General features: G+C 28.7%; 1 protein-coding gene and 2 long non-coding RNA genes across 3 annotated transcripts; 2 read left to right on the top strand and 1 right to left on the bottom strand.

Moving 5' to 3' along the window:
* The first annotated feature begins 499 nt into the window (after nucleotides 1-499).
* Nucleotides 500-23,797, top strand: LOC100862934 (uncharacterized). Its single transcript, XM_086910938.1, has 6 exons — nucleotides 500-705; nucleotides 4,630-4,856; nucleotides 16,372-16,504; nucleotides 20,950-21,083; nucleotides 21,656-21,848; nucleotides 23,419-23,797. The coding sequence occupies exons 1-6, from the start codon at nucleotides 642-644 to the stop codon at nucleotides 23,523-23,525; spliced, it is 858 nt and encodes a 285-aa protein (XP_086767064.1). The 5' UTR covers nucleotides 500-641; the 3' UTR covers nucleotides 23,526-23,797.
* LOC147657240 (uncharacterized) lies at nucleotides 12,957-16,141 on the bottom strand. Its single transcript, XR_015292861.1, has 4 exons — nucleotides 15,827-16,141; nucleotides 14,959-15,106; nucleotides 14,704-14,860; nucleotides 12,957-14,083 (listed from the first exon to the last, which is right to left on the bottom strand). It is a non-coding gene; the product is annotated as an uncharacterized LOC147657240 (long non-coding RNA).
* Nucleotides 23,798-24,468: 671 nt separating the features above from the next.
* Nucleotides 24,469-26,955, top strand: LOC147657241 (uncharacterized). The gene is made up of 3 exons (XR_015292860.1): nucleotides 24,469-24,567; nucleotides 26,337-26,481; nucleotides 26,599-26,955. It is a non-coding gene; the product is annotated as an uncharacterized LOC147657241 (long non-coding RNA).
* The last annotated feature ends 444 nt before the right edge of the window (nucleotides 26,956-27,399 follow it).

Consider the following 27,399-nt stretch of genomic DNA (forward strand, 5'->3'; position numbering starts at 1 on the left):
TACTTTTTTCATTAACATGAAATTTTGTAATTTATTTATTAATTTATCAAAATTTATTTTATTATAATATTATAAAATTATAATGCAGTGTTTTAATTTTATTTATAAAATAATAAAATATTAATGTTATAAATATTATTCATAATTATGAATTAAATTTTTTACTTTATAATATAATCTAAAACATCAAAAAAAAATCTATTAACAAAAATATATTTAATATATTTAAATATATTTAATATATTATTTAATAATATAAACTTCTTTCTAAATGCAGTTTAAATCAATGCAAGTAGATTAATTAAAATTCGCCGCTCTATATCTTATCATAAAGATATCAATACGTTATTCATTTCAGTTTGTGCCACTCATTGCTTATTTCACGCTACTCATTAATAAATCCGATATCGAAGATCGCTCGATAAGCAAAAAGACAGCGAGTCCCCGCTCTATGTTTTATATTCTATGGGAGTTGGTCGAACGATCGAAAAGCTTGGTCAGTTGTAGCGCCGACTCGGTTGGAAGTTGTGTAGTTTAAAGGCACACCACTGTACAAAATAGACGCACGTTTTTTTCGTATTAAGTAACGTAGAATCAGTAACAATTTTGCGTAGAAATAACGCGAGAAAATTCATACTACAATGCCGCGCCAATCAACATATTGGGGAAAATTTATATTCGTATATATTTTACATTTATTTTCATGTAAGTTGTACGCAATCGTAAACACCCACCCGGCCAGTTCATTTTGTTCTCGAATAGTGAAATTACTGATAGTTTTTACATCGAAATATTATATGTCATAATGATTCAAGCGCAAAGAAGCATTCAAACATAGAAATTAAATTTAAATTTAATAAATTTATCTGATCGTTTTCATTCTTAGAAGCATTTTGCATAAAACGTTTTATGTTTCAGAATTTGAATGAAATTTTTTTCAACGGCTAGTGTTTCATTAAGAATATGAAAAAGAAACGAGCAATATAGCAAAATATATATTGATATATGCGATATTATTTAATATGTAAAACATATTTTTTGTATTAAGTTTAAGCAATACAAATATATTAGAATAAGTGAAAGGATAATCAGAAAAAGGTTTAGCAATGTATGTTTAGTACATTTTATTTAAAATAGATTGCTATTAGATAATTATTTATTATTAAGTGCAAGATTTGAACGAATTACAAAGTATATGAATGTGTTTATATTTTCGCGGTTTTTTTAAAACTTTTCATCATACATATATATATATATATATACATATTAAATTATATTATTTTCATTTGTGACACATATAAGATATAATTTAAATTTTATTACAACGTTTTATAATTGAAAATTGCTTGATATTTATCTAGCCTTTGAATTATATTTAGCGATACAAATAATATAACTATGAACCAAAAGTAATTTAGCATACATTCCATTTTATTTAATCATTTTCATTCATAATGGTTATAATTTATTTCTAAATTTTTAATTTTTTTTAATATTGATAAGAATTCATTTACAATTTCTTTTTTTTTTCAAAATTTGACAATTTTATAGCATTATTGAAAAATATTATACAAATTCATTAGCATTTTTTCTCTCATTTCTCAATTATCGCGTAAAATTAGAATTTTCAAAGTTCACAAGTCGAACCTGCGAATAAAACGCGTTTTTCGTTCCTGCCATTTATTCGTTTTTTCTTCTCTTTCGTTTCACAAAGGCGTTTCGAAAGAACCTCTCGTGCGGTGAACGTTATATTCGGAAACGCGAAGTGAAAAACCGATTTAAATTTCAAGCGTACGCGACATCGACGGTGCACAAAGCAAAAAATGATTCCATTTTGACGACGGTGATTCGTTTCGCTGTTCGTCGTATATGCTGCTTTTGAAACGTCTTAAAAGCCCCAGGAATACTCTGCGCGCGTGTTAGTAACACGCGCTTCCAGTGATCGATACAGTAACACCTCCCAGCAACAGGGTACTGCCACAAGTAGTTATAGCTGGCTAAAACCTCTCCATTCTTCCGTACGGTTTCATTAGACTCTTTCGTATTTTTGACTCATATCCCTCTTTATGCTTTTCACTCCGTTGATGGAGTCTTGTGTATACGTATAATCGGTCTGCGGGATCTAGATCGAGTAAATGGCCGGTAATCGAATTAATGAGATGATAATTGACACGGATACGTGAACCTTATTCCTACGACGACCTAAATTTCGCGAAGGAACGCGAATTAATAGACACTTCCCTTCCGGCACGTTAAATTGTATCGATCATCCGGTTATTAATTGTTGTCCGATGATACAGCTAATTGTTGCTCGACACATTAACATCGACGGTTCGCGATAACATGTAAATTTGATCGTACAGGCGGTTCCATTAATTATGAGCGACAATTTATCGGCCGATTTCGAAATACACCGATACGAGATACTTTGTTAAATTTATTCTTAAAGTTTTTACACATAGATATCGTTAAATCCTTGCTTTAATAATTTTCTTCGTGACTGTTTAATGCAATATGTCTGAAACGAGCAATATGCGTGTGAAATATCATGTAATTTGTAATTCATTAATTTAACTTATGATTTGGAATTAAATTTAATATAGTCTGTTGTTGCTTATTATTATATGTTTAATGCTTAATTCGTATACGAATAATATTCGGTATTGTTAGGAATTAAAATTGCTAATTTTTATCAATTTCTACTTCTGCTATACTAATTTCGAAATTATTGAAACGTTTTTTCTACAATTATATTTTTTAAAAACTTCTTTTTCAGATTTTACAAATATTTCCATTATTTTTAACTTCAATTGTACTTTCGTCACATAGAAGAGTAATAATTTGAAATCACATGGAGCAGAAATTTGAATCAAACGATGCTTATAATAAGATCGAATAATTTTAGTTCCGAATTTTCGAGAAATTAGTCGATAGTTACTAGAAATTCGTTCTCGAAAAATCTCATAATTCTACGCGTTAAAAGATAACTACTTTGGAATTACGAACTCGATCAATTCATTGTTATCGATCCTTCCTAATCTAACCTAACAATTTTAAATCACCGATACTCTTGGAAAACGATTGTATTTCCATTTTATTTCTATCGATACTGCATAAAACTTTGCCAAAAGCTCCTCGCTAATTTAATTTCCTCTTTCGTTTTCTATTTTTATCCCCCCTCTCTCTCTCTCTCTCTCTCTCTCTCTCTCTCTCTCTCTCTCTCTCTCTCTCTATCATCCATTGTGAAGGATCTCGGGCGTCTAAATATATTTCTCCATTACGATAATGGCGGCGAATTTTTTCATAGAGAGACATACGTGTTGTAACTATTAATTATAATATTTTAATAAACATATAAGGCAACAAAAATTCGTTTAATCAAGTGCAGTCGTATAATACGATGCTTTAAAGTTTCACGTCATTGACCGAGTACTGAATTTCCGCAGTTTGTCGTTCCATAAATTAATTAATGATTTTGTTTTCGATGTAGTTGCGCAACGTTTTGTCGTTGAATCGTAACGAGACAAGTTTGCGCGTTACATTTCGCGATTTCCGTCATTATATATCCGTACTCGGCAATTGTACCTTTGACCATGCATAATGAGATAGATTTCAGATTGTTAAATTAATTCATCATTTGCAAAAATTTTTATCTTTGTTTCGTCTATATTTTAAATAAAGTCGACGATTGAAATTTTTCTATCTCGAGAACATTTTTTTTTTTTTTTCGGAAAAATATTTGGAAAGTAAAAAATTTCAAATTTTTCGCATTTATATTTTATTTCTAGCGGGATAAGCATTTCACGGGCACCGCAAAGCGAAGATGCGATATTTTCGTATAATTAAAATACATGTGTGTGTGGTGTGTATACGAATATGTTGATCGCCTCATAAAGGAGAATTAAACAATTTTAATTCGATGAAAACGTTTTATAAATCGAATAACGTGTTCTCAACGTTATAACGAGATAAACGGAAGTTTTTTTCTTTTTTTATCAAAAGAAATGAAATTTTAACGGAACATTATAATAAATTATGTTAATTATTCAGAGCAAAGAGGGGAATGAAATTATATTATATAGGTTATGTAAATATAGTTTTTCATAATATTCATTCTACTTTATATTTTTGAATTTACCTCATGAAAATACGAAGTATCATCGCATCGTTCATCACACCGTGTTCGAGAAATCTTTTCGTTAAAAAAATAGAAAAATTCGTATTCTCATTCTTAATTAAAAATCTCATTAATTAACCAAAATCTTAATCATCTCACTTTTTCATCTTTCGCGAAATAACAATTTTGCGATATTTCCTTTAACTCGTTCGCGGGAAAGAACTCGCGTAAAATTTTTTTTCCTTAACTCAACCCATTTCGTCGAAAAGATACAATAGCAATATTTCTCCTTCCTTCATTCGAAATTGATGAAACGAATCTCGTGCGAGGCTTCACGTTTCCCAGATACGTTTCCAAAATACGTTACACAGGGAATATTTTAATGTCGCGTGTTACCATTCCTCCGCCAAGAAATTCCCTAGATCTCCCCAACGAGAATGTCCCTCCTCCTCGAAACGTCGAAAATGTTGTTTCACTCTGTTAAATAAAACATCGCGTTTGGCCACTTTCAGATGCAACTTCCTCTTCGATGCAGATGCAAGTTCCGGTGCATGTACGACTGATAGCCCCGCGCTACGTAACGTACAACGGTACAGCCACCATGCACTGCAATCATAGCGTACCCGACGAGTTCTTGCATAAGGTCGAGTTCATGAAGGATGACAAGAGGATATTACAATACATAAAGGACAGAAAACCGCCGTTCTACAGGGGCGAGGTTGAAGGCGCAAACATGGAGGTGAGCTGCACGCAATTTCTCTCTCTCTCTCTCCCTTTCAATTATGCAGTCTTTAAGCAATTGCGCAGTCATACTCGTCGTCATCCACTAACTCCTCTCCTCGGCGAATGATGATCTTCAAACCGAGAGAGTTTCTCTCTCTCTCTCTCTCTCTCTCTCTCTCTCTCTCTCTCTCTCTCTCTCTCTCTCTCTCTCTCTCTCTCTCGATGGAAAATCGTCGTTCGAGGATCGCGGAGATTTTTAGATTTCTTTTTTTTTTTTTTTTTTTTTTTTTTTTTTGAATTCTTTACGTAAGGTAATTAACGTTTCATTTCATTTTGTTGCAATTGTTCTTTCTTTCTTCCATTTAATGGAAATGGATGATTGTTGCTCATGTAATTTCTTTTTTTAAATTCTTGGAGGTAATTAACGTTTCATAATTCTTTTTCTTTCTTTTTTAATGGAGATGGAGGATCGTTGCCCGAGAATCGTGCAATTTTCAGAATTTTTTTTCTCGCTTAATTAATATTTCTTTTTTTTTTAATTCTGCGACTATTCGTGGTTTTAATGTTTTTTTTTTTAATATTCCTTTTTCTTTCTTCTCCTTTCTTTTTTTTTTTTTTTTTTTGATTCAGTGGAAGATCGTTGCTCAACAATCGTGTAGTAATTTTTAGAGTTTTCTTTTTTTTTTTTTTTTTTTCTCTTAAATTCTTTAGAGATAATTAACGTTTTTATAATTTTCTTTCTTTCTTTCTTTGTTTTTAACGAAAGATGAGAAGATTGTTGATCGTTCAATTTTTTTGGAACTCTTTATATTCCAGACAATTAATGTATGTTGAATAATTTATAAATTTTTAAATTCGAAGTTTTGCGATCCTCCTTTTCCCCCTCTCTTCTTTTCTTTCTCTCATTCTTCGTTCGATATACGTGATGAAAGATCGAGGATCGTGCAATTTTTCAGATACACACATTCGTTTCACATTCGAGATGATAATAATATTTCACATATATAAATTTACACAACTCCCTCCTTCCCTCCCTCTCCTCTTTTTTTCAATGCAGAAATTCAAAAACCCAGGGAGGGGATCCCGGGTAATTTTCATTCAGAATTTTTTCACAACGTTAAATTTCATAATTTTTAAAAACTATCTCTCCCTTTTCAACCGCACTGCACTCGAATATCCTCGGATCAATTTTCTTAATAAATAAATACATTTTTCACAATTTCATCAATTCTCCTTCTTTCGAAACGATCGAAAAGATCGTCGGTCAAGGCATTTCCTACATAATTTCATTTCATCCACCCGTTTTATTTTATCATTATTTTCCAACCCGATATTTCGTACAACCGCGGTTTTTCTGCTTATAATCCAATTTGTCGCTCGAAACATCGCGTTAAATACATCGCGACATTTCACGATCCCCCCCCCCCCTCCCACGCGGTATTTTAACACGGTGTAAATTTCAATTCTCAATTCTCCCCTGTTAAACGGAGAGATAAAAAATTTATAACAATGTATTATTGCTGTGTGTATATATCCACTCGTCGTTTCATACGCGTCGTATTTTGTTTCCACGATTGTATGTGTGTGTATATATATATATATATATATATTCGGTGCGCGACAGTACCGTATTGCATTGTAGCGGGGCCCCTCGACGGAAAGTAAATGTGCTGATATTTTTTTTTTTTTTTTTTGTATACAATTGATTGTTTCATGGAAGTATAGTATATACAATATAATATGTAAATATGTAAGTGTGCAACATTTTTATATATATATATATATATCTCGTTTAAAATAAAAAATTTTAATCATGCAAATTGAAATCTATGTAATTGGTTATTTAATAGAAACTCAAGAAACCTCAGAGAAAAGCAAATTTGGAGTTACGTGATGATTGTACGTTGATGTATTTTTTATTTAAAAAAAATCGTTGTGTTTAATTCAACCAACTTATCGAAATCCAGAATGGAAGAAGCAAATCCAGCTGAGCGTACTCGCTTTATATCTGATGTAAATTTAAAACTGCTTTTACAAGCTCTTTAATTTAGGCTTTAGTTCGGATATATGAATTTTTTTCATCGTTTTGATAAAATATAATTCATCCCCCAAAGGTGTCTCATATTTTTATAAACACCCTGTATATGTTATATATATACTTTTTATTTTTCATCCATTCCAATTTGTTCGATTAATTTTTTTACCATCCTTGGAAATGTTCCTGTTTTATCGATCGAGTCTTTGTGCATTTGTTTAAAGAAAATTTGTTTCGTTTCATTCAACTTGACAATTCATAACGAAACGTTTCATTTAAATTTAAATTTTCATGATTTATCACGATTCTTTTTTTTTTTTTTTTATCATTCCACGTTTCTACGTGCGTATATTAATAACGAGGAAACGAATTTTTAATGATATCCACTCACGAACATTGTAAACACGAAAAAAACGATTCCGCGATACCTTAACAGACGATTGCGTGATTCCGTTCGAGTTTTCAAAGTTTGTGTATTTTCCTTACCTGCATGTATGATTGGTATTCGCGGTTTGGGAAAATTTAAAAAAGAAAAAAAAAAAAGTTTCGTTGCGTCGTGTATTTATCTCTCCGTTCCATATATAATTTTCGTGTCCAATTACTATTTTTATTACTATTATTTTTCGAATATGATTCAATTTAAATAAATTCAATTCTTTATTAAGATATATTAATACTAATCTTTATTTTACCGTCATAATAATATAATAATTTAATATCTTTAATTATTTATAAAATCTTACTTCAAATTAAAATTGAATTTTTTAACCAATTTAATGAGATTTTATTTTAAGTTAAATTTTAACCTTTTAATCTTCAAAATTAAATATAAAAAATTTTTTTACAAATCTTAATTACAAAATGATCAATATCAACCGTGTCGATCGTAAAAATTTTTTTAGCATTGTGATCAGGAATATTAGGATCACCAATAAGATTTATTATTCGTATAGAATACGAAAATATTGCACGATTTTATAATAATAATTGTGGGGAGTAATTATCGTTGGACGAGTGATACAAGTCGGAGTGATACACGCCACGGAGTGGGAGGTTGGTGGAGGTAAGTGAAAGAATAGTAATATAGGCCGTCTATACGATGAGGCAAGTAGAATGGGTCGGTTAAGGCGCGGCGAGAATAGAACAAAATTTTTCAATGGAATTTTTCCATTCAAAACTCTTGGTGCTATAATTTCCTCCACGTGTTATTCATTTCCATTATTTATTTTATGCTTTTCGAGCGAAAAAAAGATTGGTTTAATTTTTAACAATTTTAAATTTTATAATAATAATATACGGACTGATTATTAAATTGGACGAGTAGTATAAATTTATCTATGATCTGAGACTGATACGAGCTAGAAGATCAGACAGATGAAAAAAAAAAAAAATAAAGCGAAAGTACAAGTCTTTCGCTTTCGTTAAATAAAATTTTCGTGCAATTATTATTTTCATCCTTTTCATCGAGTGAAGGAGAAACGTTGGATCATTTAATTATAACGATTTTAAATTTCATAATAGTAGTATTGACTAATTATCGTTGGACGAGTAGTACGAGTCGTTTTACGGTCAGGCTGATACAAATAAATAGAAGAGTAATATAGGCTATCTATGATCAGGCAAGTAATATAAGTCTCTTTATATTTGGACAAGTGGTATAAGTATATTTATCGCCAGACTGATGCAAGCTGGATGATAAGATAAATAGAAAAAAAAAATAATGATGATCAAATAGCCTTATGTTCAAACAAGTGGTATAATTGGAAATTATTTCCATTCAAAATTCTTGGTTCTATAATTTTCTCCACGTGTTATTCATTTCCATTATTTATTTATAGTGAAAAAAATATTGGTTTTTTTCGTTTAATTGTAAAACAACTTTAAATTTTATAAGAATAATAATAACATGGATTAATTATTAAATTGGTGATACAAGTTTATTTATCTATGATCAGACTGATACAAGCTAGAAAAGATCGAATAAGTGGAAAAGAACAGTCGGTAAAGTAGTATCATAATCCTATATTTGGTACAATTGGAAATTTTTTTACGTGATATTTACTTTCGTTAATATATAATTTCCGTGCAATTATTATTCTTCGAGTGGAAAAACATTGGACAGTTTAATTGCAACGATTTTAAATTTTATGATAATATAGTAATTATATCGTTGGACAAGTAGTATAGGTCGGACTGGTACGCGCCACGGAGCGAGAGTAAGTAATAAGTAGAAAAGAACGGTGATGGTCGGTCAAGTAATATATAGGTTATCTACGATCAGACAAATAATATAAGTCTTTTATATTTGGACAAACATAAGTATTAGTTGAAAATTTTTCAAAATTCACGACGATATAATTTTATCCACGGCGACCTTTAATTTCCAATAATGTAATCTTCGTGCAATTATTATCATATTTTTATTCTTTTCCGAGTGGGAAAATGTTGGACGATTCATATGTAACGATTTTAAATTATCGTTTATGGCCAGACACACTCGGTTAAATAGAAAAGCAATATAGGTTATCTATGATAAGTAGTGCAAGTAGTCTCTTACACGCAGACAAGTAGTAAAGATGAAAATTCTCTTCCATGTGATATTTATTTTTACGCTTTTCGAACGAAAACAACATTGGACAGTTTAATTTTAACGATTTTAAATTTTTTGTAACAGTGGTATGGACTAATTATGATATGGACAAGTGGTATAAATCAGTTTATGATCAGACCGATTCATTTATTCATTGAAAATCGGATCGGTTAATTGGCTGATAATTATTATTACATAAATTACAATATTTATTTCGTATCTGTCACGATTCACAAATTGACCGTCCAACATTAAAGGTAATTCGATGCTTTGAATAATAAATTATCGAAGTAACTTCAATCTCTCGTTAAAATTTCGCCCACCTCTGATGCCAGACACGGTCGGATAAGTAGAATGGAACGATAATATGTGAAGCGACGCATAGGCCAATCGCGACAAGTAGTACAGGTCTCTTATAATCCAACGAGTAGTATAGTTGCATTATAATCAGCCAAATCGAAACTCTTTCTCAAAATCAAAAAATTTCTTTCTCTCCTATAAATTAGTGTATTACTTCAAACTTATCTCTCTCTTTATTCCTCATCTTTCACAATTTGCATCGACATATTGGTGTTATATCCAGTATCCGCTATTCTTCTCACTTCGGTTAACACCGAAACCTCGATCGATAACAACGCTTAATTTACGTGGCCATCGTGGTCAATAAACGAACATGCATCCAGGTATCGTTAATCTGGGTCTGCATACCCGTCTGGTCCAAAAATAAATCGCACGAGCGTTATTTTTAATGCTCTTTAATCTAGCCCTCCCCCCTCCTTTTCCCAGTCTCTCTCTAAACTGATCAAGTCTTAATTAATAGGTTACGTACACGCGTCACGTATTTCGAACGATTCGCTCGAAAATTGGCAGCGAGCTCGCAATCTGTTCGAGTGTACGCGGGTTGTTGATCGATCGTTTAATTTCCAATCGATCGCGGTCGATAACTTTCGCTTTAAAGCGGCCAAGCTTCCATCCCTCGGGGAGGGAGGGAGGGAGGAATATTAATTTTTTTCGAATTTTTCCCTTTTTTTTTTTTTTTTGGAAATCTTTCTCCCTCGTTTGGATTTATTCGTCGTTCCACCTCGATTTCAATTTCCAACTTATTTCTTCAATTTCTGCCGATTTCTGTTTTTTCCAAATCGTTGTTTATAAGTAACAGAGATAAAAGTGTAGGTTTATTATTTTAAATTTATGGAATAAAATTTTTGTCAAAAATTAAGGAAACGAAGTAGTAAGCTTTCTTTTGTAAATTTGTATTGAAATCGGTTGTATGTTATAATCTGTTGCCAGAAACTACTAAAAATGGCAGCTTCTTTCAGGATTTTTGCGATAAATCTAAAAAAAAGTATGTTTCTTTTTCGCCAAGAAGAGTAATTTTGACGAAATTTACAAAGTATGTTCTTTTCAAATTTTCTTCATTGCTAATTTTTTTAAACAATTTTTCTTCATTATGCAATGAACCAATTCATTTAATCCATCGAGAAAAATTCGAATCCAATATTAAAAATTTCATTCCACAGATTTATTTATCCAACCCTTGTTTGTACAGGAACGAGGAATTATAATTAATATCATAAAAAGTCGAGATATCGAATTTCCAAATATTAAACAATTTTTTTTTTATCGTGCAAACAGTTTCGCGTGCACCAGACCAATTTACAACAATTTCTTATAATAAACCCACGAATACGACGATAAAACGTGTAATTCTCCAATCTCTAATACGATGGTCCTCGAGCCAACTGTCCATGAATGGAAAAGTTTTCTCCTTTGGAGTTAATAATAGGAGCAAAGTTGATGAAACGTGTATATATCGTAACGAAACTTCTCCTTATTTTTTTTTTTTTTTTCTTTTAACTCTAATTAAGTATACGAAGGATAAAATTTTCATTCCAAAGCTCGATGATGATTATAATTATCTTTTTGCGCTAATTTTTTACAATCGTTTCTTATTTCTTACTTTATTTCGTATCCTCTCGTCGTCGCGTGTCCGATCATAATCAGCTTGTTCCACTTGAAACGCCGTGTCAAGCGTGTGTCCGATCAGATACTGAATTATTTCACTCGCACGAGTGTATACAGGGTGTCTCAAAAATATGAGAACATCTCACATGGGGACGTTAACTGGAGTTTGGTGAGATGATTTCGAGCAACATTTTCCTTTGCAAGAATTTTCGTTGCGGCTTTGTTAACGAGTTATTAACGAAAAACACTGACCAATCACGGAGCGCGTAGCCGTAGTCGAGCCGCGACGCTAGGGTTGGCTGTGTGCGACGACCGAGCGCGAACAAGTCCAAGCGACACATCTCGAAGAAAATTGAATGAAAATAAAAATTACATTATATCACGAATAATGAATAAATTATAACATTCAACGCACTTTTTTTTATTTCGAAGGTTACGAATTGATTGGTCAATTTTTTTTCGTTAATAATAAGTCGGTAACAAAGTTTTTGTAAAAGAAAATTTTTCTTGAAATTACTTTATAAATCTTCGGATGTTCCAACATTTTTTGGATACCCTGTATAATCAACTCGAGCTCGATTGGCTTTTATAAAAAGTTTTCCTTTTTTTCACTCAAATTCTTAATGTATTATTTTTCTAATAGTGGTTTAATCATTTTTCCATTATTAATTAAATTAATTAAATAGAAAGAAAGAATTTTTACTAGAAATTCACTAGAAAGGGAAAATTCACTAGAGAGAAAAAAGCAGTGATCGAATAGAAAAATAATCGATTTGAATCATCGATTTGATTGATAATCGATTTTCGTTGGCAAATAGATAATAGGATAACATAAATATATTCAGAAATGTTTTGTTGCTTCTTGTGCATGTTAAAGAGAATTTAATAAAAAAAAAATTGATATTTTTTCGCGTTTTACGGATAAATTTGTAAATTTTCTATACCTACAAATTTTATAAATAGATTACGTGTGATAAAATTAATATTGCTGGTCGTGTATTAACACACAAAATTACACAATTTATACATGGTGTGAACATGATTATAGAAGCGGATAATGATAAAATTTATAATATTTGAATAAATGTTCCGCTATAATAGATTTCCCGAGATATATGATTATGTATATTTGATCATATCTTATGTAATTTCATTAAATATTGAAATTGAAATGTTATTCGATTGATCGTAAAGCTTATTCTTTATTTGAGGTTATTAATCGTGCGTTTACTTTATAATTCAAAAATAATCGAAAAATAGATAGTTAACAAAAGTTAAGAAACACAGAACGTTTGTATATTTCTTTGTCTCTTTTATTTTTTATTCCGTGTTTATACAAACATGTTATCGTTTTGTTATTATCTTTTTATGATATAGTTCTAATCTATTCATCTCGTATAAAATAATAAAATATAAAGAAATGTGTAAACCATAGATTTGTTTTTTAATTTTTCTCGGCAAGTATAGCAAATTGAAATTACTTTTAAAAATAACTTATTACTCGAATTAATGGAATTAAAATTCTATGCATTTTTAAAATCAATATATTTTAAAATTTTACATTATTCGTATTTTCACAAATTTTCACAGATTAATTCTATGGAATTAAGAAAATAATTTTTCCCGAATAAAAAATTTACTATATATTTCAATGTTAAAAAAAAATTCTATATTAAATTATCGATAATTACTTACAATAAAATTCTTTGCTCTAATTTCGATCATCTTGAAATACATTTTTTTCAACATTCTAAAATATTTTTTCGAAATATTCACAAAAAGTTATTGATAGCTCTGAACTTAAAAATTATATATGTAATTATAACAATATATGCTTAGTGTCGGATGCCAACGCCTTATGACGGCTGGATAATGAACTAATCGAAACCTGATTATATTTTGTTTACAGTATCTATAAACGAGAATCGTGTAAATCTTTCTAATGAAAATTTCATGCAAATTTCGTGTGACGATTTGTATTATTGTTTAAGTTAATATTATTAAACTTAGTGTAATCTAATTCCATACAATTGTAACATAAAAAATTAAAAAATCACATGTGATTCATTCAATATATTTTTAACTTATTAACTCGACCTGAAAGCTAACCTAATTTAACCTAATATAAGCCTAATTTCAACAACTGTGTCACACATATTAAAAATATCACGGTAAGAATATCATTGAACATATCTTTCTACAACTCAAAAATTGAAAGCTAATCTTGATCTAATTTAACATAACTTTAATTTCATACCAATGTTATCATAAAGAGAAAAATATTATATACGAGTATCGAACGTATTTTTGCTTATAACCTAACCTAATTCTAAAACTTAATCCAACATAGTTCATAAGATCATAGAAATCGATGAGAAGGATGCTTTCCGTAAATAATTATTCCCTTCCAAAAAATTTATCAAATTTAATAATAAATATAAAATCGTAAAATATCTTTAAAAAAAGATGATGATAACTAAATTCCACTACGTAATGGCAAAGGATAAAATTCGGTACAGAGGAAACGGATGATATCATCAATTATACATAGCAGTTTCTCGCATTGTGTTAAAGTTCGCCGCGTATTCGTGCATCGTGCAAACGATTCACCTTGCTTTACGAGCCGCATTGTTCCCGAAACGTCGAGTGTAACCTAGAAAAAAGTGACGCATACTTTTTATATGGCCGTCTAAACGCGTTTATCCTATCCGCAGTCCCTGATACACATCCAGTATATCAGGCTATCTGAGAATCGTGGCTAACTTTAGCAAGGATGAGCAGTGGATGAACAAACGGAAAAGAGAGAGAGAAAAAAAAATCCTGATAATACACTCGTTCAATGATCGTTACGGTTATTTAATATTCAATAAGGAATTGTTTAATACTCGATTGGTTTTCATGGTTCTGCAACTGTCTTTCGTCGATTACATTCATTGCCATTCTTCCTGCTCTTTTTTCTTCTTCTTTCTTTAATGCTTGTCTAACGCATTTTAACGAGGAAACAAGAAGTAAAGATTTAAATTGAATTGAGACGTGATAAAGGTTCGATGAGATTGGAATAATTTTTTTTTTCTTTCGTAAAGAATGCGTATGGAGTGGTTTGTTGCACTTTTTTTTTTTTCAATAAACTGGCTGCAATTACATCACGGAAAGTAACGGATCGTAAAAATGCACTTAATAAAAGTGTCGGTCTTGTTGCTTTTTTGAAATAAACGCTTTGTGATTGTTGTTACGAAAAAATATTGAATAGAAATATTATTTGGAGACATTTACCTTTTCCAATGAATTTTCTTTCTTTAACGATCGGTAATTTATCTTTCAATCGTGATTGTAATTGTGAATTTTATCGAAAATACAATCAATTTTTTTCTGCATATTTTGATGTAATAAGAAACAGTTCAAATTTTCCCGCGTAATAATAATTCTTTATCTGGAAAGGTATTCGACGAGAATTGCGCAAAATATCGTTTAGTTACCTTTTTACGAGAACACGTTTATTATACTCTATGGTTATACCATATACCATACCGTTATCCCTCTTATGTCACTTCATTTTCCGTGACCGTGATGTTTCTATAGAAACCTCATTTCACATATTTTTCCCTCTCTGTCGTGGAAAATGCTGTGTAAAACAAAAATTTTTCCCCTCCACCACACACGTAGGCGTCCACGTGACCTGGAATTAAATAAAACATCGGTTTTCCAACCGAGGACAAGAGGAGGCGAAACCGCGAAGGCGTTACAGGAGGAAATTGAAACTGCAACCGGTATTAACGTAGTCTCGTGTTATATCGAGGATAGACAATATCGAAACGGACTTCCTTAACCAAAGCCTCGATACAGCCGCATCGAAACATGCAACTTTAATAAAAATAACGCGATATCCTCGATTCGTGACATATTCCTTTATTACGTGCCTCGAAAACTAGTTCAATCGAGCGGAAATAGAAAATGAGAATATAATACGGGTGAAAGATTTTTTTTTTTCTTATCTTACGATCTTGCTATTTTTCGTGTTTTCTTATTTCTGAAAAAGTTTGAAAAGTTTCGTTCTAATTGTAACACGCAAAACTGTATTTTCGAATTTAGACCTCGAATTTAACGCGAAATTGCGAGATTGGTTATGATATTGTGGAAGATAATGAAGAAAATTCTATTTTGTATTTGTAATATGACATTTGGTGTATATCAATTATTCAGTCTCATGATTTATCGATACAAACATCTTATAAAAATGTTGTAAATTATGTATTGATATTTGCATTGCATCATTTTATCATTTCTCTTTGTGCCAGAAACACAAATATGATATTTAAAAATATTATTCCAATTCCATAAGAAAATTAAGCTAAAAAAAAAAAAAATGCGCTCTTTTTTATTTTCATATTATACTTACTAATCATTCTCCATGCTTTTTATCTTTTCGAAATGAATGATGCAACAAATAGATAAGAATCGAATTACATGATCGAACATCAAGAGATCGAGAGTTCTCATCAAAAGTTACAAGATCAAAAACAGGTTAGAAAGAAAAAAAAAAAATTCTTTCATCACTTCTCACACGATCCACTTGTAATTCTAGAACATTCTGTAGATAAGATTTCTATCTTTGGGAAGTAATTCCTTCTTTCACAACTTTCTTTCTCCTACTTTTCATTTCTTTCTTTCTTTCTTTGTTTCTTTCTTTCTTTTTTTGTCTATGGCGTACTCTGTGCGTTCAGAGGAACGGTCGTTTGATCTATTTTCGAGAGATCGATACAAGCGTCTCTTTCGACCATGCTCTCGACACGCAAGAGGCAATAATAATGGCGCGAGTCACAATAGTGAAGGACTTTTAACGACAAAAAACAATGGTTGCGTGTTATTTAAGAGGTCTTCAGATAACCGGTTAAAATCGATCGAAACGACAATTAGTAACGATACACCACATTTATTTTACAGCATTTCGAAAATGGCACGACAATCAAATTAAAGAACTTACGTTTCGAGGCGTCCGGCTCGTATCACTGTCTGGTTACGATGACGACTCCTATTTATACCGAACACTCGGAAAGCGTCGTAATGAAAGTTATAGGTAAGTCGTATTCTGTATTATATGTATTAATGAATTGAATGTATTTATATGTAATTATGTATTTATGTATTTATTCATTTATGTAATTATGTATTTATATATATTATATGTATTTAATATGAAAAAGTTTGGTGGTAAGTAGTTGGTCATACCATCGGTAGGTAATGTCGCCTTGAAAATTTAATTGTGAAGAATTGTTTCTTATATATTTTTGATAATTGAATCATCATAATTATAATTTATTATGAAAATTGAATAAACAATATGCAATTTTGATAATTTTTCATTCAATTATGAAAACATTTGACCATATCAATATATTAAATTTATTTATATTTTTTTAACCTGATACATCGTATCATTATCTTGTTATTTTTATTTCAAAATTGTTTAAGCTTTCTACTTGGAAGAATAAGAAATTCGTTCGAAAAGAAATTAAAGAATTTTGTCTCAATTATAAAAAATTATAAATAATAATAAATAAATTAGAAATATCAAGTAAAATATTAAAATTATTCTTTTAAAATGACATTGCTTATGGGATAATCTGATATTTTGTCTGAATAGATTGAGTCTCGTTTACTGGAAGACACCTGTCGAACGATTCTATTAACATGTTTCAGCATTGATAGAGTTTCCATTAAGCGTGATGCGATGACAACGATACACTATAATATAAAACGTTTTCTATATTGCACAATTTTATATTTTAAATTATAATGAGAAATTTTATACTCTATTAATTTTTTTTTTTTTTTTATAGAACGAAAATTTATTTTTTGCAAAAAAAAAAAAAAGAGAGAAAAAAGCATATTGCAATAGAAAGTTTTGCGATAAATTGGAATTTAAATGCATTGCTAAAAAGTTCTTTTGTTAGAATAAACTTTTATTCAATTCCTGCGATTTACTAACTTTGTGCTGTGAATTAATCTTTCAAAGAATTTATGCAGAATTTATCTACTCTATTTTTTCTCTAAATTATTGAAATCATTGCAGTCTTCCAGATCTCAAAAGATAGCACGCTGAAACTGAAAGGTTAAGGATCCAAAAATATCTGGCTTTATGTATTATTTGCCTTGCTTTAGACATAACGACGTCATAGACATGCAGATATCATCTCTTAGTTGACGTGCATTATCTCATTATTTATTTTTCTTTGACAAATAATCCAATTTATTCTATTCCAGGTCAAGATAATAAGCAAATAAACATTACATGCATGAAATGGATAGTGTACAATTTTTTATTGCAACATTTGTGTACAGAATGTTTATATGTTCATGGAACATCTTTGAATTCATTCTAAAAAAAACTAAAATGAATATAAAAATTGATATATAAAAATGTCGGTTAAGGTTTGTTTATTAAGTTATATATAATTGAATAGAATGCTTACATATAACTCTATCTTTGTCGTACTGTCCTATATATCTGTCTTGCTTCATTTAACGCGAGCTTAAATTGCATATAATTTGATAAATAAGCCTTAACCGACATTTTTGAATATCAACTTTTGTATTTGTTTCGACTATAATCTTTAAAATTTTAATATTTCATCCTCCATCATGTTCCACGAATATATCAACAGTTATATATATATATATAAACGATCGAGTATGTAATAATAAACACTTTTGATTGAATAACTGAAAATACTAGTTTATTCATATAATTAAAAAATAATTGTCAATAAGGATTAATTAATTAATCGATAAAATTGATTATGATAAACAAAAGGTACGTGATGTATTTGTATGTATATAACCAAGATAGAGACAGTTGGCAAAGACAGTTTTCTCATTCTATGCTGGAAAATTACTTATTTAATGTACACTTTTTACGTAAGGACAAAGGAAAATGTTACATAAAGTTATAGAAGTTTACACAACAATTTTCTTCTTATTTTTATAATGTAAAGAATACGCCATGGCAATTTGTCGTCAAAAAACTGGGACACCTTTCATATTCAAATTAAAACTCGATATAAGTTATTAAAGAAGATACAGAAGTTTAGAAAATTCCAATATCCTTCACTTGTGTTTTATACAGAAGTCAATATTATAGTATGCATCTTGAAAAGTGACATAGATAAAAAATTACTATAAAATAACTTTGAAACGATTTTTAAAAAATACGTAAAAATTTCATAATAAAAATGGAAATTCACTTATTTACCTAGAATTTCACTGGTGAAAAATATAATGCTTCCTTTGTTTTAATGATGCAACAAGTATAAGTTATCCACCAGATGTATAATATGTAAGTTGCGAAATTAATTTAATTTTAAATATTCTTTAAAGTTGAAAAGAAAATTTAAAGATGCAATTTGAATCCATCTTCCAGATAATTTTCTTCTAATTCATCTCCTACCAATTTTTGTTTTTTTTCTGTTCACTTATTACTTGTCTTATACTGTTCAGAAAACAAAAGATTATGAAAACAGTTTAATAATTTCTTTCTGATAAAGATTTTTTATACATATACAAGATTAATAAAATTGCAAAAGCAATATCAAATATAAAAATTATTTATTTTTAATAATTTCATTCATGTTTCGTTTGAAAATGATAGGATTTTGAGAAATTATATAATAAAAGAACATTTTCTTATCAGTTATTCTTAATTCTTAATTTAAATGTAAAAAGAATTAGAATATTAAAATTGTACATTGTGATTAGTTTATTTAGATTAGGTTAGGTTAGAATAAAAAGAGTTAAAATGTTGAAATACATTTATTCTATAATCATAATATTATAAATTTTCAGAATTTTTAGATTTTTTATGAAATATAAATAATAATGTAATTTAGATAAATAATATGACAAGGTGAAATTTTGTCAAATAATTGGCCTTGACAATTATAAAAAATATTAAAAGAAAATGTAAAAGTTGAATTTTGAAATATATATAACGCATTAAAGAAGTTTCTTTGCAATATAGTTATATTTTAACAAGTAACACAGAAAGTTTTTGAAAAATTGAAAAAGTTACGAAACGCGTAAAAACACTTTTGAACTTCTAATTAAAAAAATTCTTATCTTGTAAGAGATAAAAACACATTGGTTAAAAAGAATATCAAAAAATTTATATAATGTGTGTATGTATTTAAATCGATATTGAAATTAAATTAAATAAATTAAAATAAAAAGATTAAATGAATAAAAAAAGAAATGAAATGAAATGAATTTGTCTGTAATGAAACGATCATATTCTTAAATCATTAAAATTTATATTATTAAAATCTTTTATTTTTTTTTTACTGTAATAAAATATTTAATAGTTTATATTTTATTATTGCAAGAAATGGTGAATTTCATTTTTGTTAAAACTTGGACTATTTTAAATATTTGAATTCATGAATTTTAAAGCGAAAAAAATAAATAACATAATTATACGCAAATATTATATACGCTTGTATTATAAACGCATAAAATGAGGTTGACATAAGTAGACTTCATTGAGTACCATTCTATCTTTTCAATTTTTATTTCACTATAATTAGATTGCGAATTTTTATTATTATATTTTCTGTATATTGAATTTGTTGAATCAAACTTTAATTGATATCAATCTTTGAAAACTATAACCGTTAAAAACCTTATTAAAAATTCATTTCACGTAATCTAACATTTTTCTCATTTATAATAAAAAATATAATATATGTATATGAAGAATTTACATAATTTCCAATTTAATTATAATGAACATAATTATATGTTATCTATCTTCTATAGCTTTTCAATTAACAAATGCTTAACAATTTTATTATAAAAATAAACGAAAAATATTTTATCTACCATTAATACTTTTATTAACATAAGATGCTAAATAGAAAACTCGAAAGATAAAAGATGCAAACACTTGGGAGGGGAGGTTCATCCTTGCATCAATCGATCGGCTAATTATGCAATCGTTTCACTTATACCGTGAAATATAATCGCGATAGGACACGACCTCTTTGCAATTATAATATGCTACCGAGGCATAAAAATTGTTATATGACTTTTATAGGTATAAATCGTTGATGATTGCATACAGAGTACACAGTTGACTGATTTAAAAACAACTGCGGAAAGGAGAATACATTTGCAAGCATAATTTGCGAAGAATAATTGCAAGATGTGAAATTTGTTTTCTCTTCGTTTCGTTAAAAAATCAAATCAAAAAATCAAATTGGTCAAAGATTATATTACATTAAGTTCATATTTTTCTATTACACTGCAATAACTAGTAAACAATTAAATTAGATTAAATTAGATTTGTATTTTTACATAGCATTGCAATAATTACTGAACTATTAGATTAAGTTAGGTTAAATTTATATTTTTCTATTGCATTATTGTAATAATCGCTGAATTGTTCTTCACATATATAGAATTATATATATTCTATAATTCTCAAGGATAATTCTATTCTAATTGGTATTGTTGTGAAATTGTGTACAGTACCACAGACTGAAAATCCGAAAATTACGTTCAAGAAAAACTCGTACGTCGTAGGCGAAAATTTAGAGGCGAATTGCACTTCCTCGGCTGCACATCCAGTTCCTCATTTGACTTGGTATATAAACGGGAAGGAGGTAAGTAAATATATTATATTAAATCACAGGCATACTTGTGTTCAATAAATCTCGATGAGATGAATTCATTTTTCACTTGCAATATCATTCTTTTAGTTATGATAGTCTACATAATCTTTTCGATTACATTTTTCGATTCTTACGATTAATTGATTGATATTTAGAAACGATTAACTATTAACAGTACGATAACTTTGAGATTAAATAAAAAATTATTTAATCTCAAACATCAACTTATAGCTATTTATGTTCGATAATATGAGAAAATTTTCCTATTGTTTTTGATTTTTCTTTAATATTAACATTTTGTTTCGATTCTGATTCTCCGTAGATGAAGGATATTTCTTATATGAAATTATAAGTTAAACACTTAAATATTAGAAATAAAAAAGAATACGTATTATTTTGTGAAAATTTTATTATGAATAACTTCAATATAGCATCGACTGTAGCATCGACATTCGTCCGTAAAGCATTAATTCGTTAAAACTAACCTAATTCTTATGTCACGCGAGAAATTTTTTATAAAAATTGTAACCAAACATCACAATGTTTTTTACCTGTTATATTAGGTGGATATCAGTCTGGTAAATCACTATCCTCACACACATCACAAAAACCAACTGATGTCCGCTACTGCGAAACTGGTGATAGAGGTTTCCGCGTTGCACACAGGAAAAAACGGTAATCTGGAAATAAGCTGTCATTCGACCATCCCAGATTACGCAGTGCAGTATGCCGATATAAAGAAGGAATCGGTCACGGGTAATTATTCGATTCGATTTTATAAAATAATTTTTATTCTTATTTCAATTCTCCATTTCTTTTTTTCCATTTCTTCGTGAGAACGAATTAAAATTGCAAACTCACTTTGCAGATCGAGTTATCTTTCATAAATTTTATTTTTACATAATTTTTCAATCTCCGTTAATTGATTTTACAGATCTAATTTTGGTAAAATTGTTCTAGGAACGTTTGATATTCAAATTAGATTCATGCACACACTCTCGATATTTACAGAAATTTTTTGCGGTAATTAAATACGATTGAATTTCAATGTTTTTAAAAAATAACGTTTTTCCGAACTCTTCACATGATCATCGTGTATGATATATTTTCAAAGTTCAATTTTTACATATACAATTTTTCTCTCTCATAAATATCTGCAAACACTGTATTTCATAAATCAAATTTTTTCACCGTATATCGGTTACCGAACACTCATTTTTAGTGAGCTTCCCAATCAGATTTTCGAATTCTATTCAGCTCGTATACACACTGCTTATTTATTTGCAATATTTTCTTTTTTTTTTTTTAACACGTTCCGTAAAAATTGGCTTGGTTTAAAAACGAAATTTGCTTTTCAAATGGAAATTCATATTTTCTAGATGGGAATCAATACACACAAGTATTAAGGCCGATTTACAAATGAGGGAAGGGGAACTGTACACGCGAACAATTTCTCATTCACTTTTTCCATTAAAAAAGCATTTCTCTACTTTAATCTTATAGTCGTGAGATTTTCATCTCAAATACCTTTTCCATGGTTCATGTAAGGCATACTAATGAATGAGATGCGTAACCTCAAAAGTAGGCGTTCTAATTAACTCGTTTGAAGCCCTATTGCATCACAGGAAAAAACGTCCAATTAGAAATAGCAATTGCGAAAGTTATCCATGGCTTCTTCAATGCTATCTGGCTGCATCTAATCTCTAGGAATATTTTTTCATTTCTACTGTATTTGATTTTATAATAATAATATGTTACATTTTGTGCAATTATTTTAATTATTTAATGTGTTAAAAATATCACGAGCAATATAAATTAATCTTATAATTTGTAAGGAATTTATCTTATCTATCTATCTAGGGAAATAGAGAAAAATATCATACGATAAATACTAGTGATTTTTAAAAATTTTCATTAGTTTATTTTCCAATAAATTACTTATTTAAAAGTATTTTTTAGAATAATAGTTATAAATAATGAATTTTTTTATTTGTAATATCGTATATTGAAAAAATATATTTAAAAATTATTTATATTTTTCTCCATAAAATATGTCAGGGAATAGTTTACGTTGTCCATTGAAAAAAAATTAATTTTTAGAATTTTTCCTATCATGTAATATAGCAAAATATTAAAAAAACTTTAAATTTATTTCTTAATATTTTAAATCGTAATATTATTGCACTGCAATAATCACCATAAATCATTTCATTTGTATTATTTCATATTCGATTTTAAATTCCACAATTAAATAAATCTTTATATATCTCATATTTTCGAGTCTCGCGTTTCTAACGTTAGATCTACTTTTTATTCATTGTTTCAGTGAAAATTATGTCGATGGTCGAATCCTCAGCACCAAATATCGCATGGGGATGGCCCCTAGCTACGTTACTGTGCATACTCTGCGCGATGCACAAGATCATTCCTTAATAAAAGTCAATTGCTATAGGATAATTAAACGAAAGAAAAAAAAAAGAAACTAAAGAAAGAAGAAAAAATACAGGAAAAAAAAAAAGAAAAAAAAAGATGTGTAATATACGTAAACGAGAAGAGTATAAATACAAGTGGAAAAAAAAAGAGAGAACTTGTGGGAAGGGGGGAATATATATTATATACATACAATATATATATATATATATATATTAATGAACGAACAATCACAATGTCTTCCTTGATTATACCGAAATACACGGGGGCAGCGATTTTATTGTCTTGCAGAAATTTTATAAACTCATATAGACGCGGCTTCTTCGTGCAACTATTTTCGATTGTCGCTTGTATCGATCGTTATCTATTTCGCGAAAATATTGTCGAATCCCGAGGGAGAATTTCGTTCGTTTTTCTGGTCATTTCAACTCGTACAAGTTCGGGAGAATATGACCATCGAAACGGTAATAGAAGAAAAAAAGTAAAACAAAAAAAAAAAAATAAATAAAAAGAGAAAAAAGATATCGTAGTAAATAGTAATTCGCCGGTTAACAGTGATTTTTTTCTAAAAAGGAAAATACAAAAAAAAAAAAAAAAATACATAGGCTATACACACGGGCGCATTTTTCTTCATTTTCTAATATCGACCATAAGATTAACTCGTTTACTATTGTTCTATATTTCTATACTTACTGGATTTCAAATCTTTTAAATACGTTGACACTGTATCGTATAGAATACTTTATTCGCTCGTACTCGAGGAGAATTTATTATATTCGTGAAAATATATATATATATGAAGTACCGTTTTTATTCATAGTTTAAAGAATTATATATCTATCGCTATTTAGTATATACATACTTATCGATATTGGTAATTGCGTGATGCCAGAGACCTCTAGGTGATTTCAAAGAGATCTCGAGTATTTCAAAGGACACATATGTTCATTCGATAGGTGTATTATAATGATCGGTGAGACGGTGTAATGAATGTCAATTCGCAAATCGAATTTCTTGTTCGAAATTAAGAAGTGTAAACATATAGGTATTGTTTCAAATGAATATTAATCTTATCTTTTGTTTATTAGATGTGTAAATAAATTCACTGTTATGAATCGTGTAGTAATATTGAATTATTCATTACAAAATAATTTTTACTATTCAAAAATATTTGAATTTGAAATAGAAAAGAAGTAAATGTGAAAGATATTAAATTGATTTACACATCTAATAAATATATAAAGTTTAAATTGATTTTTATTTCGAAAAATAAAAAAGAATTTAATAGGAAGAAATGAGAATTGAATATCTTTACTGTATTATTACGCAGTATAAGGTTATGTTTACTTACTACTTTCCAATTGCTTTTTTTACGATACGCATAATCAATTATGAATATTATAATCGATTATTTGATGTTTTTACATTTCTAGTTCTAGTATAATCTAATTATTGATCATAATGCTAATTTATGAAAGTAAGAACGAAGAATATATTTCATATACATATTATCGTATAAAAAAGATATTATGATAAGTTAAATAGATATGATACATACGAGCTTTGTACACGTGCGCATGTGAACGTTTTGTTTTTAAATATCTTAAATAGATATTTATATATAAAAGAATTATATATATATACATATATGCGTGTTGTGTGCTAGCAAACGCAAAAATTATAGTCCGAAACTGGCAAATCCTATTGACAAATCAGAAATTAAGACTGTTGTACCTTGTTATCGGTATAATGATATATATAATTACATCATAATGTTATTCGTTTATTTTTCTATCATTATTTTTTACTTAAATCACTTCATGTTCTCTCATGTTTCATAATAAGCAAAAAAATATCTTTTATACTTAATAAAAGTATCTTTATATATTAATATAAAGATAATTTTATCTTTTAAAAATATTTTTCAATATAATAATTATGTTTCATTTTCATGGAACTTACTATAAGTCAATGTAAAATCAATTAAATATATGTTAAAATAATTGTTCAGTTATATCGTGCAATAAAATTGTACAGGATCAATACAAATTCATGTATAAATTTAATTTACATTATGCTGAAAAAATATAATATACCAAAATACTGTTCCTTATGTCTTTATAGATAATATTTATATACAATGATATATAAATTTGCATGTATATCCATTTTCATATGATTTTTTTTTTATTATTCATATATATTTACAATGTATAATTTTTATCGAGGAATAAATTTTTCATTTATCCTTGTGATAAATACGAGATTAAAAAAATTCCAATATTCTCGAAATAAAATTTAATATTATCGATAATTTTCTCGATTATATCGTACCAGAAATGTATCTATATAAATTTCCTCAATATATCTATTTAAAACTCTTAGTTTCGCTTTCACTTCTACGCAGTTTTATTGCACGTTGTAATCAATCGTCTATAACCGATTAGGTAAAATGTAATAGCACACGTAGGGTCTGTCCCTTAAGAGCGTGATATGATAAAAGTTCTATTTTTAATCGAAAAAGGGAAAAAAAAAAGCGAAAGAAAGAAAGAAAAAGTTATCCCCTTCAAAGGGGATAAGTCTGGCTATTTTGTCACCGCGAGCATGCATTTTATACACGCCTATAAATGTCTATATATCATGTAGAAAAACAACAAGGTGTAATTATAGATATTTCCTTGCCTACGCACTATCGAGTCTGCATTGTCGATCAATAAATCTGTATACGACGGTTTTCCGGGACATCCCACGTGTGCACGATTCTAAAATGCTTCCGTTCCCCTTTTTGTCTTCTCTTCTCTTTTTATTTTTCAGTTTAACATATTTTGTGCAAGGAAAGAACGAGAAGAGGAGTGAAAGTGATACATATATACATATACGTATAATAGAGAGAGAGAGAGAGAGAGAGCGAGCGACTAGTGCAAATGAGTGAGAAAGAAAGAGCATTATATCCATAATGGTAAGAGTGTTCTTTAGCAGGTGATATTTTCATCATATCATGCAACATATCGTAGCGTTATAAATTAATGTAAAGAGTTAATCTTTTCGAGCCTCACGGCTACTTAATTGTTTCAAGAGATGCACGATAATAGATGCAGCACAATATCAATATAATGGAGACGAATGCGACCCACCTAGTCATATACAGAGTGAATCGAAAAGAAGGTTTAACTTTAAATGAAGATACCTTGGCTCGATGACAATGCATCTGGCACCTGATTTAAGTAGTTTTGAAGGGAATGATAATAATAAGATATATTCAAACTTTTTCTTTTTTCATTTTTAGAGATATTTTGGATAGTTTTCTTTTTTAAAGTTGAAATTGTTGATATCTATGATAATGTACCTTTTTAGAATTGATTAATTTTCTTTTTTGCAATTCAATGTAAGGAATATTAAATTGTCAGGAAATAAATTGTGGTGTATAATTTAATACTATATTTATTTATTTTTGTACATAATAATTATATCTTTGTTTCATATCTTCAAGCATCTGAAATCAGATTTTTAAAATGATGATAAATGAAATATTTATATTTCGTTAGAAAAAGAATATAAATAGTAAATGATTTTTATTTTGTTTGATTAATTTTATTTAAAATTAATTTCATTTTAAGCTCTAACAATTTTAAATATTATTTTTTGCGCAAAAAACCGCAATTAATTTTCGGGCAAATCGATATAACTTGTAAAATTTAATGATATCAGAGAAATATTTACTATAAAAGATAAATATATTTATTTATTAAAAAATATCACAAAAAATTTAAAATAGATCAAAATTAATTAATTTCAGATCTTGTAAACAAGCATACGTACAATGGAAACAAAAATTTTTATAATTTAATCCTTGAAATAATTAAAATCGTATCACCCT

The sequence above is a fragment of the Apis florea genome, unplaced genomic scaffold (genome assembly GCF_048593485.1).
Source record: "Apis florea isolate Af1SG1 unplaced genomic scaffold, ASM4859348v1 contig_3203_pilon, whole genome shotgun sequence".
NCBI classification, from domain to species: domain Eukaryota; kingdom Metazoa; phylum Arthropoda; class Insecta; order Hymenoptera; family Apidae; genus Apis; species Apis florea.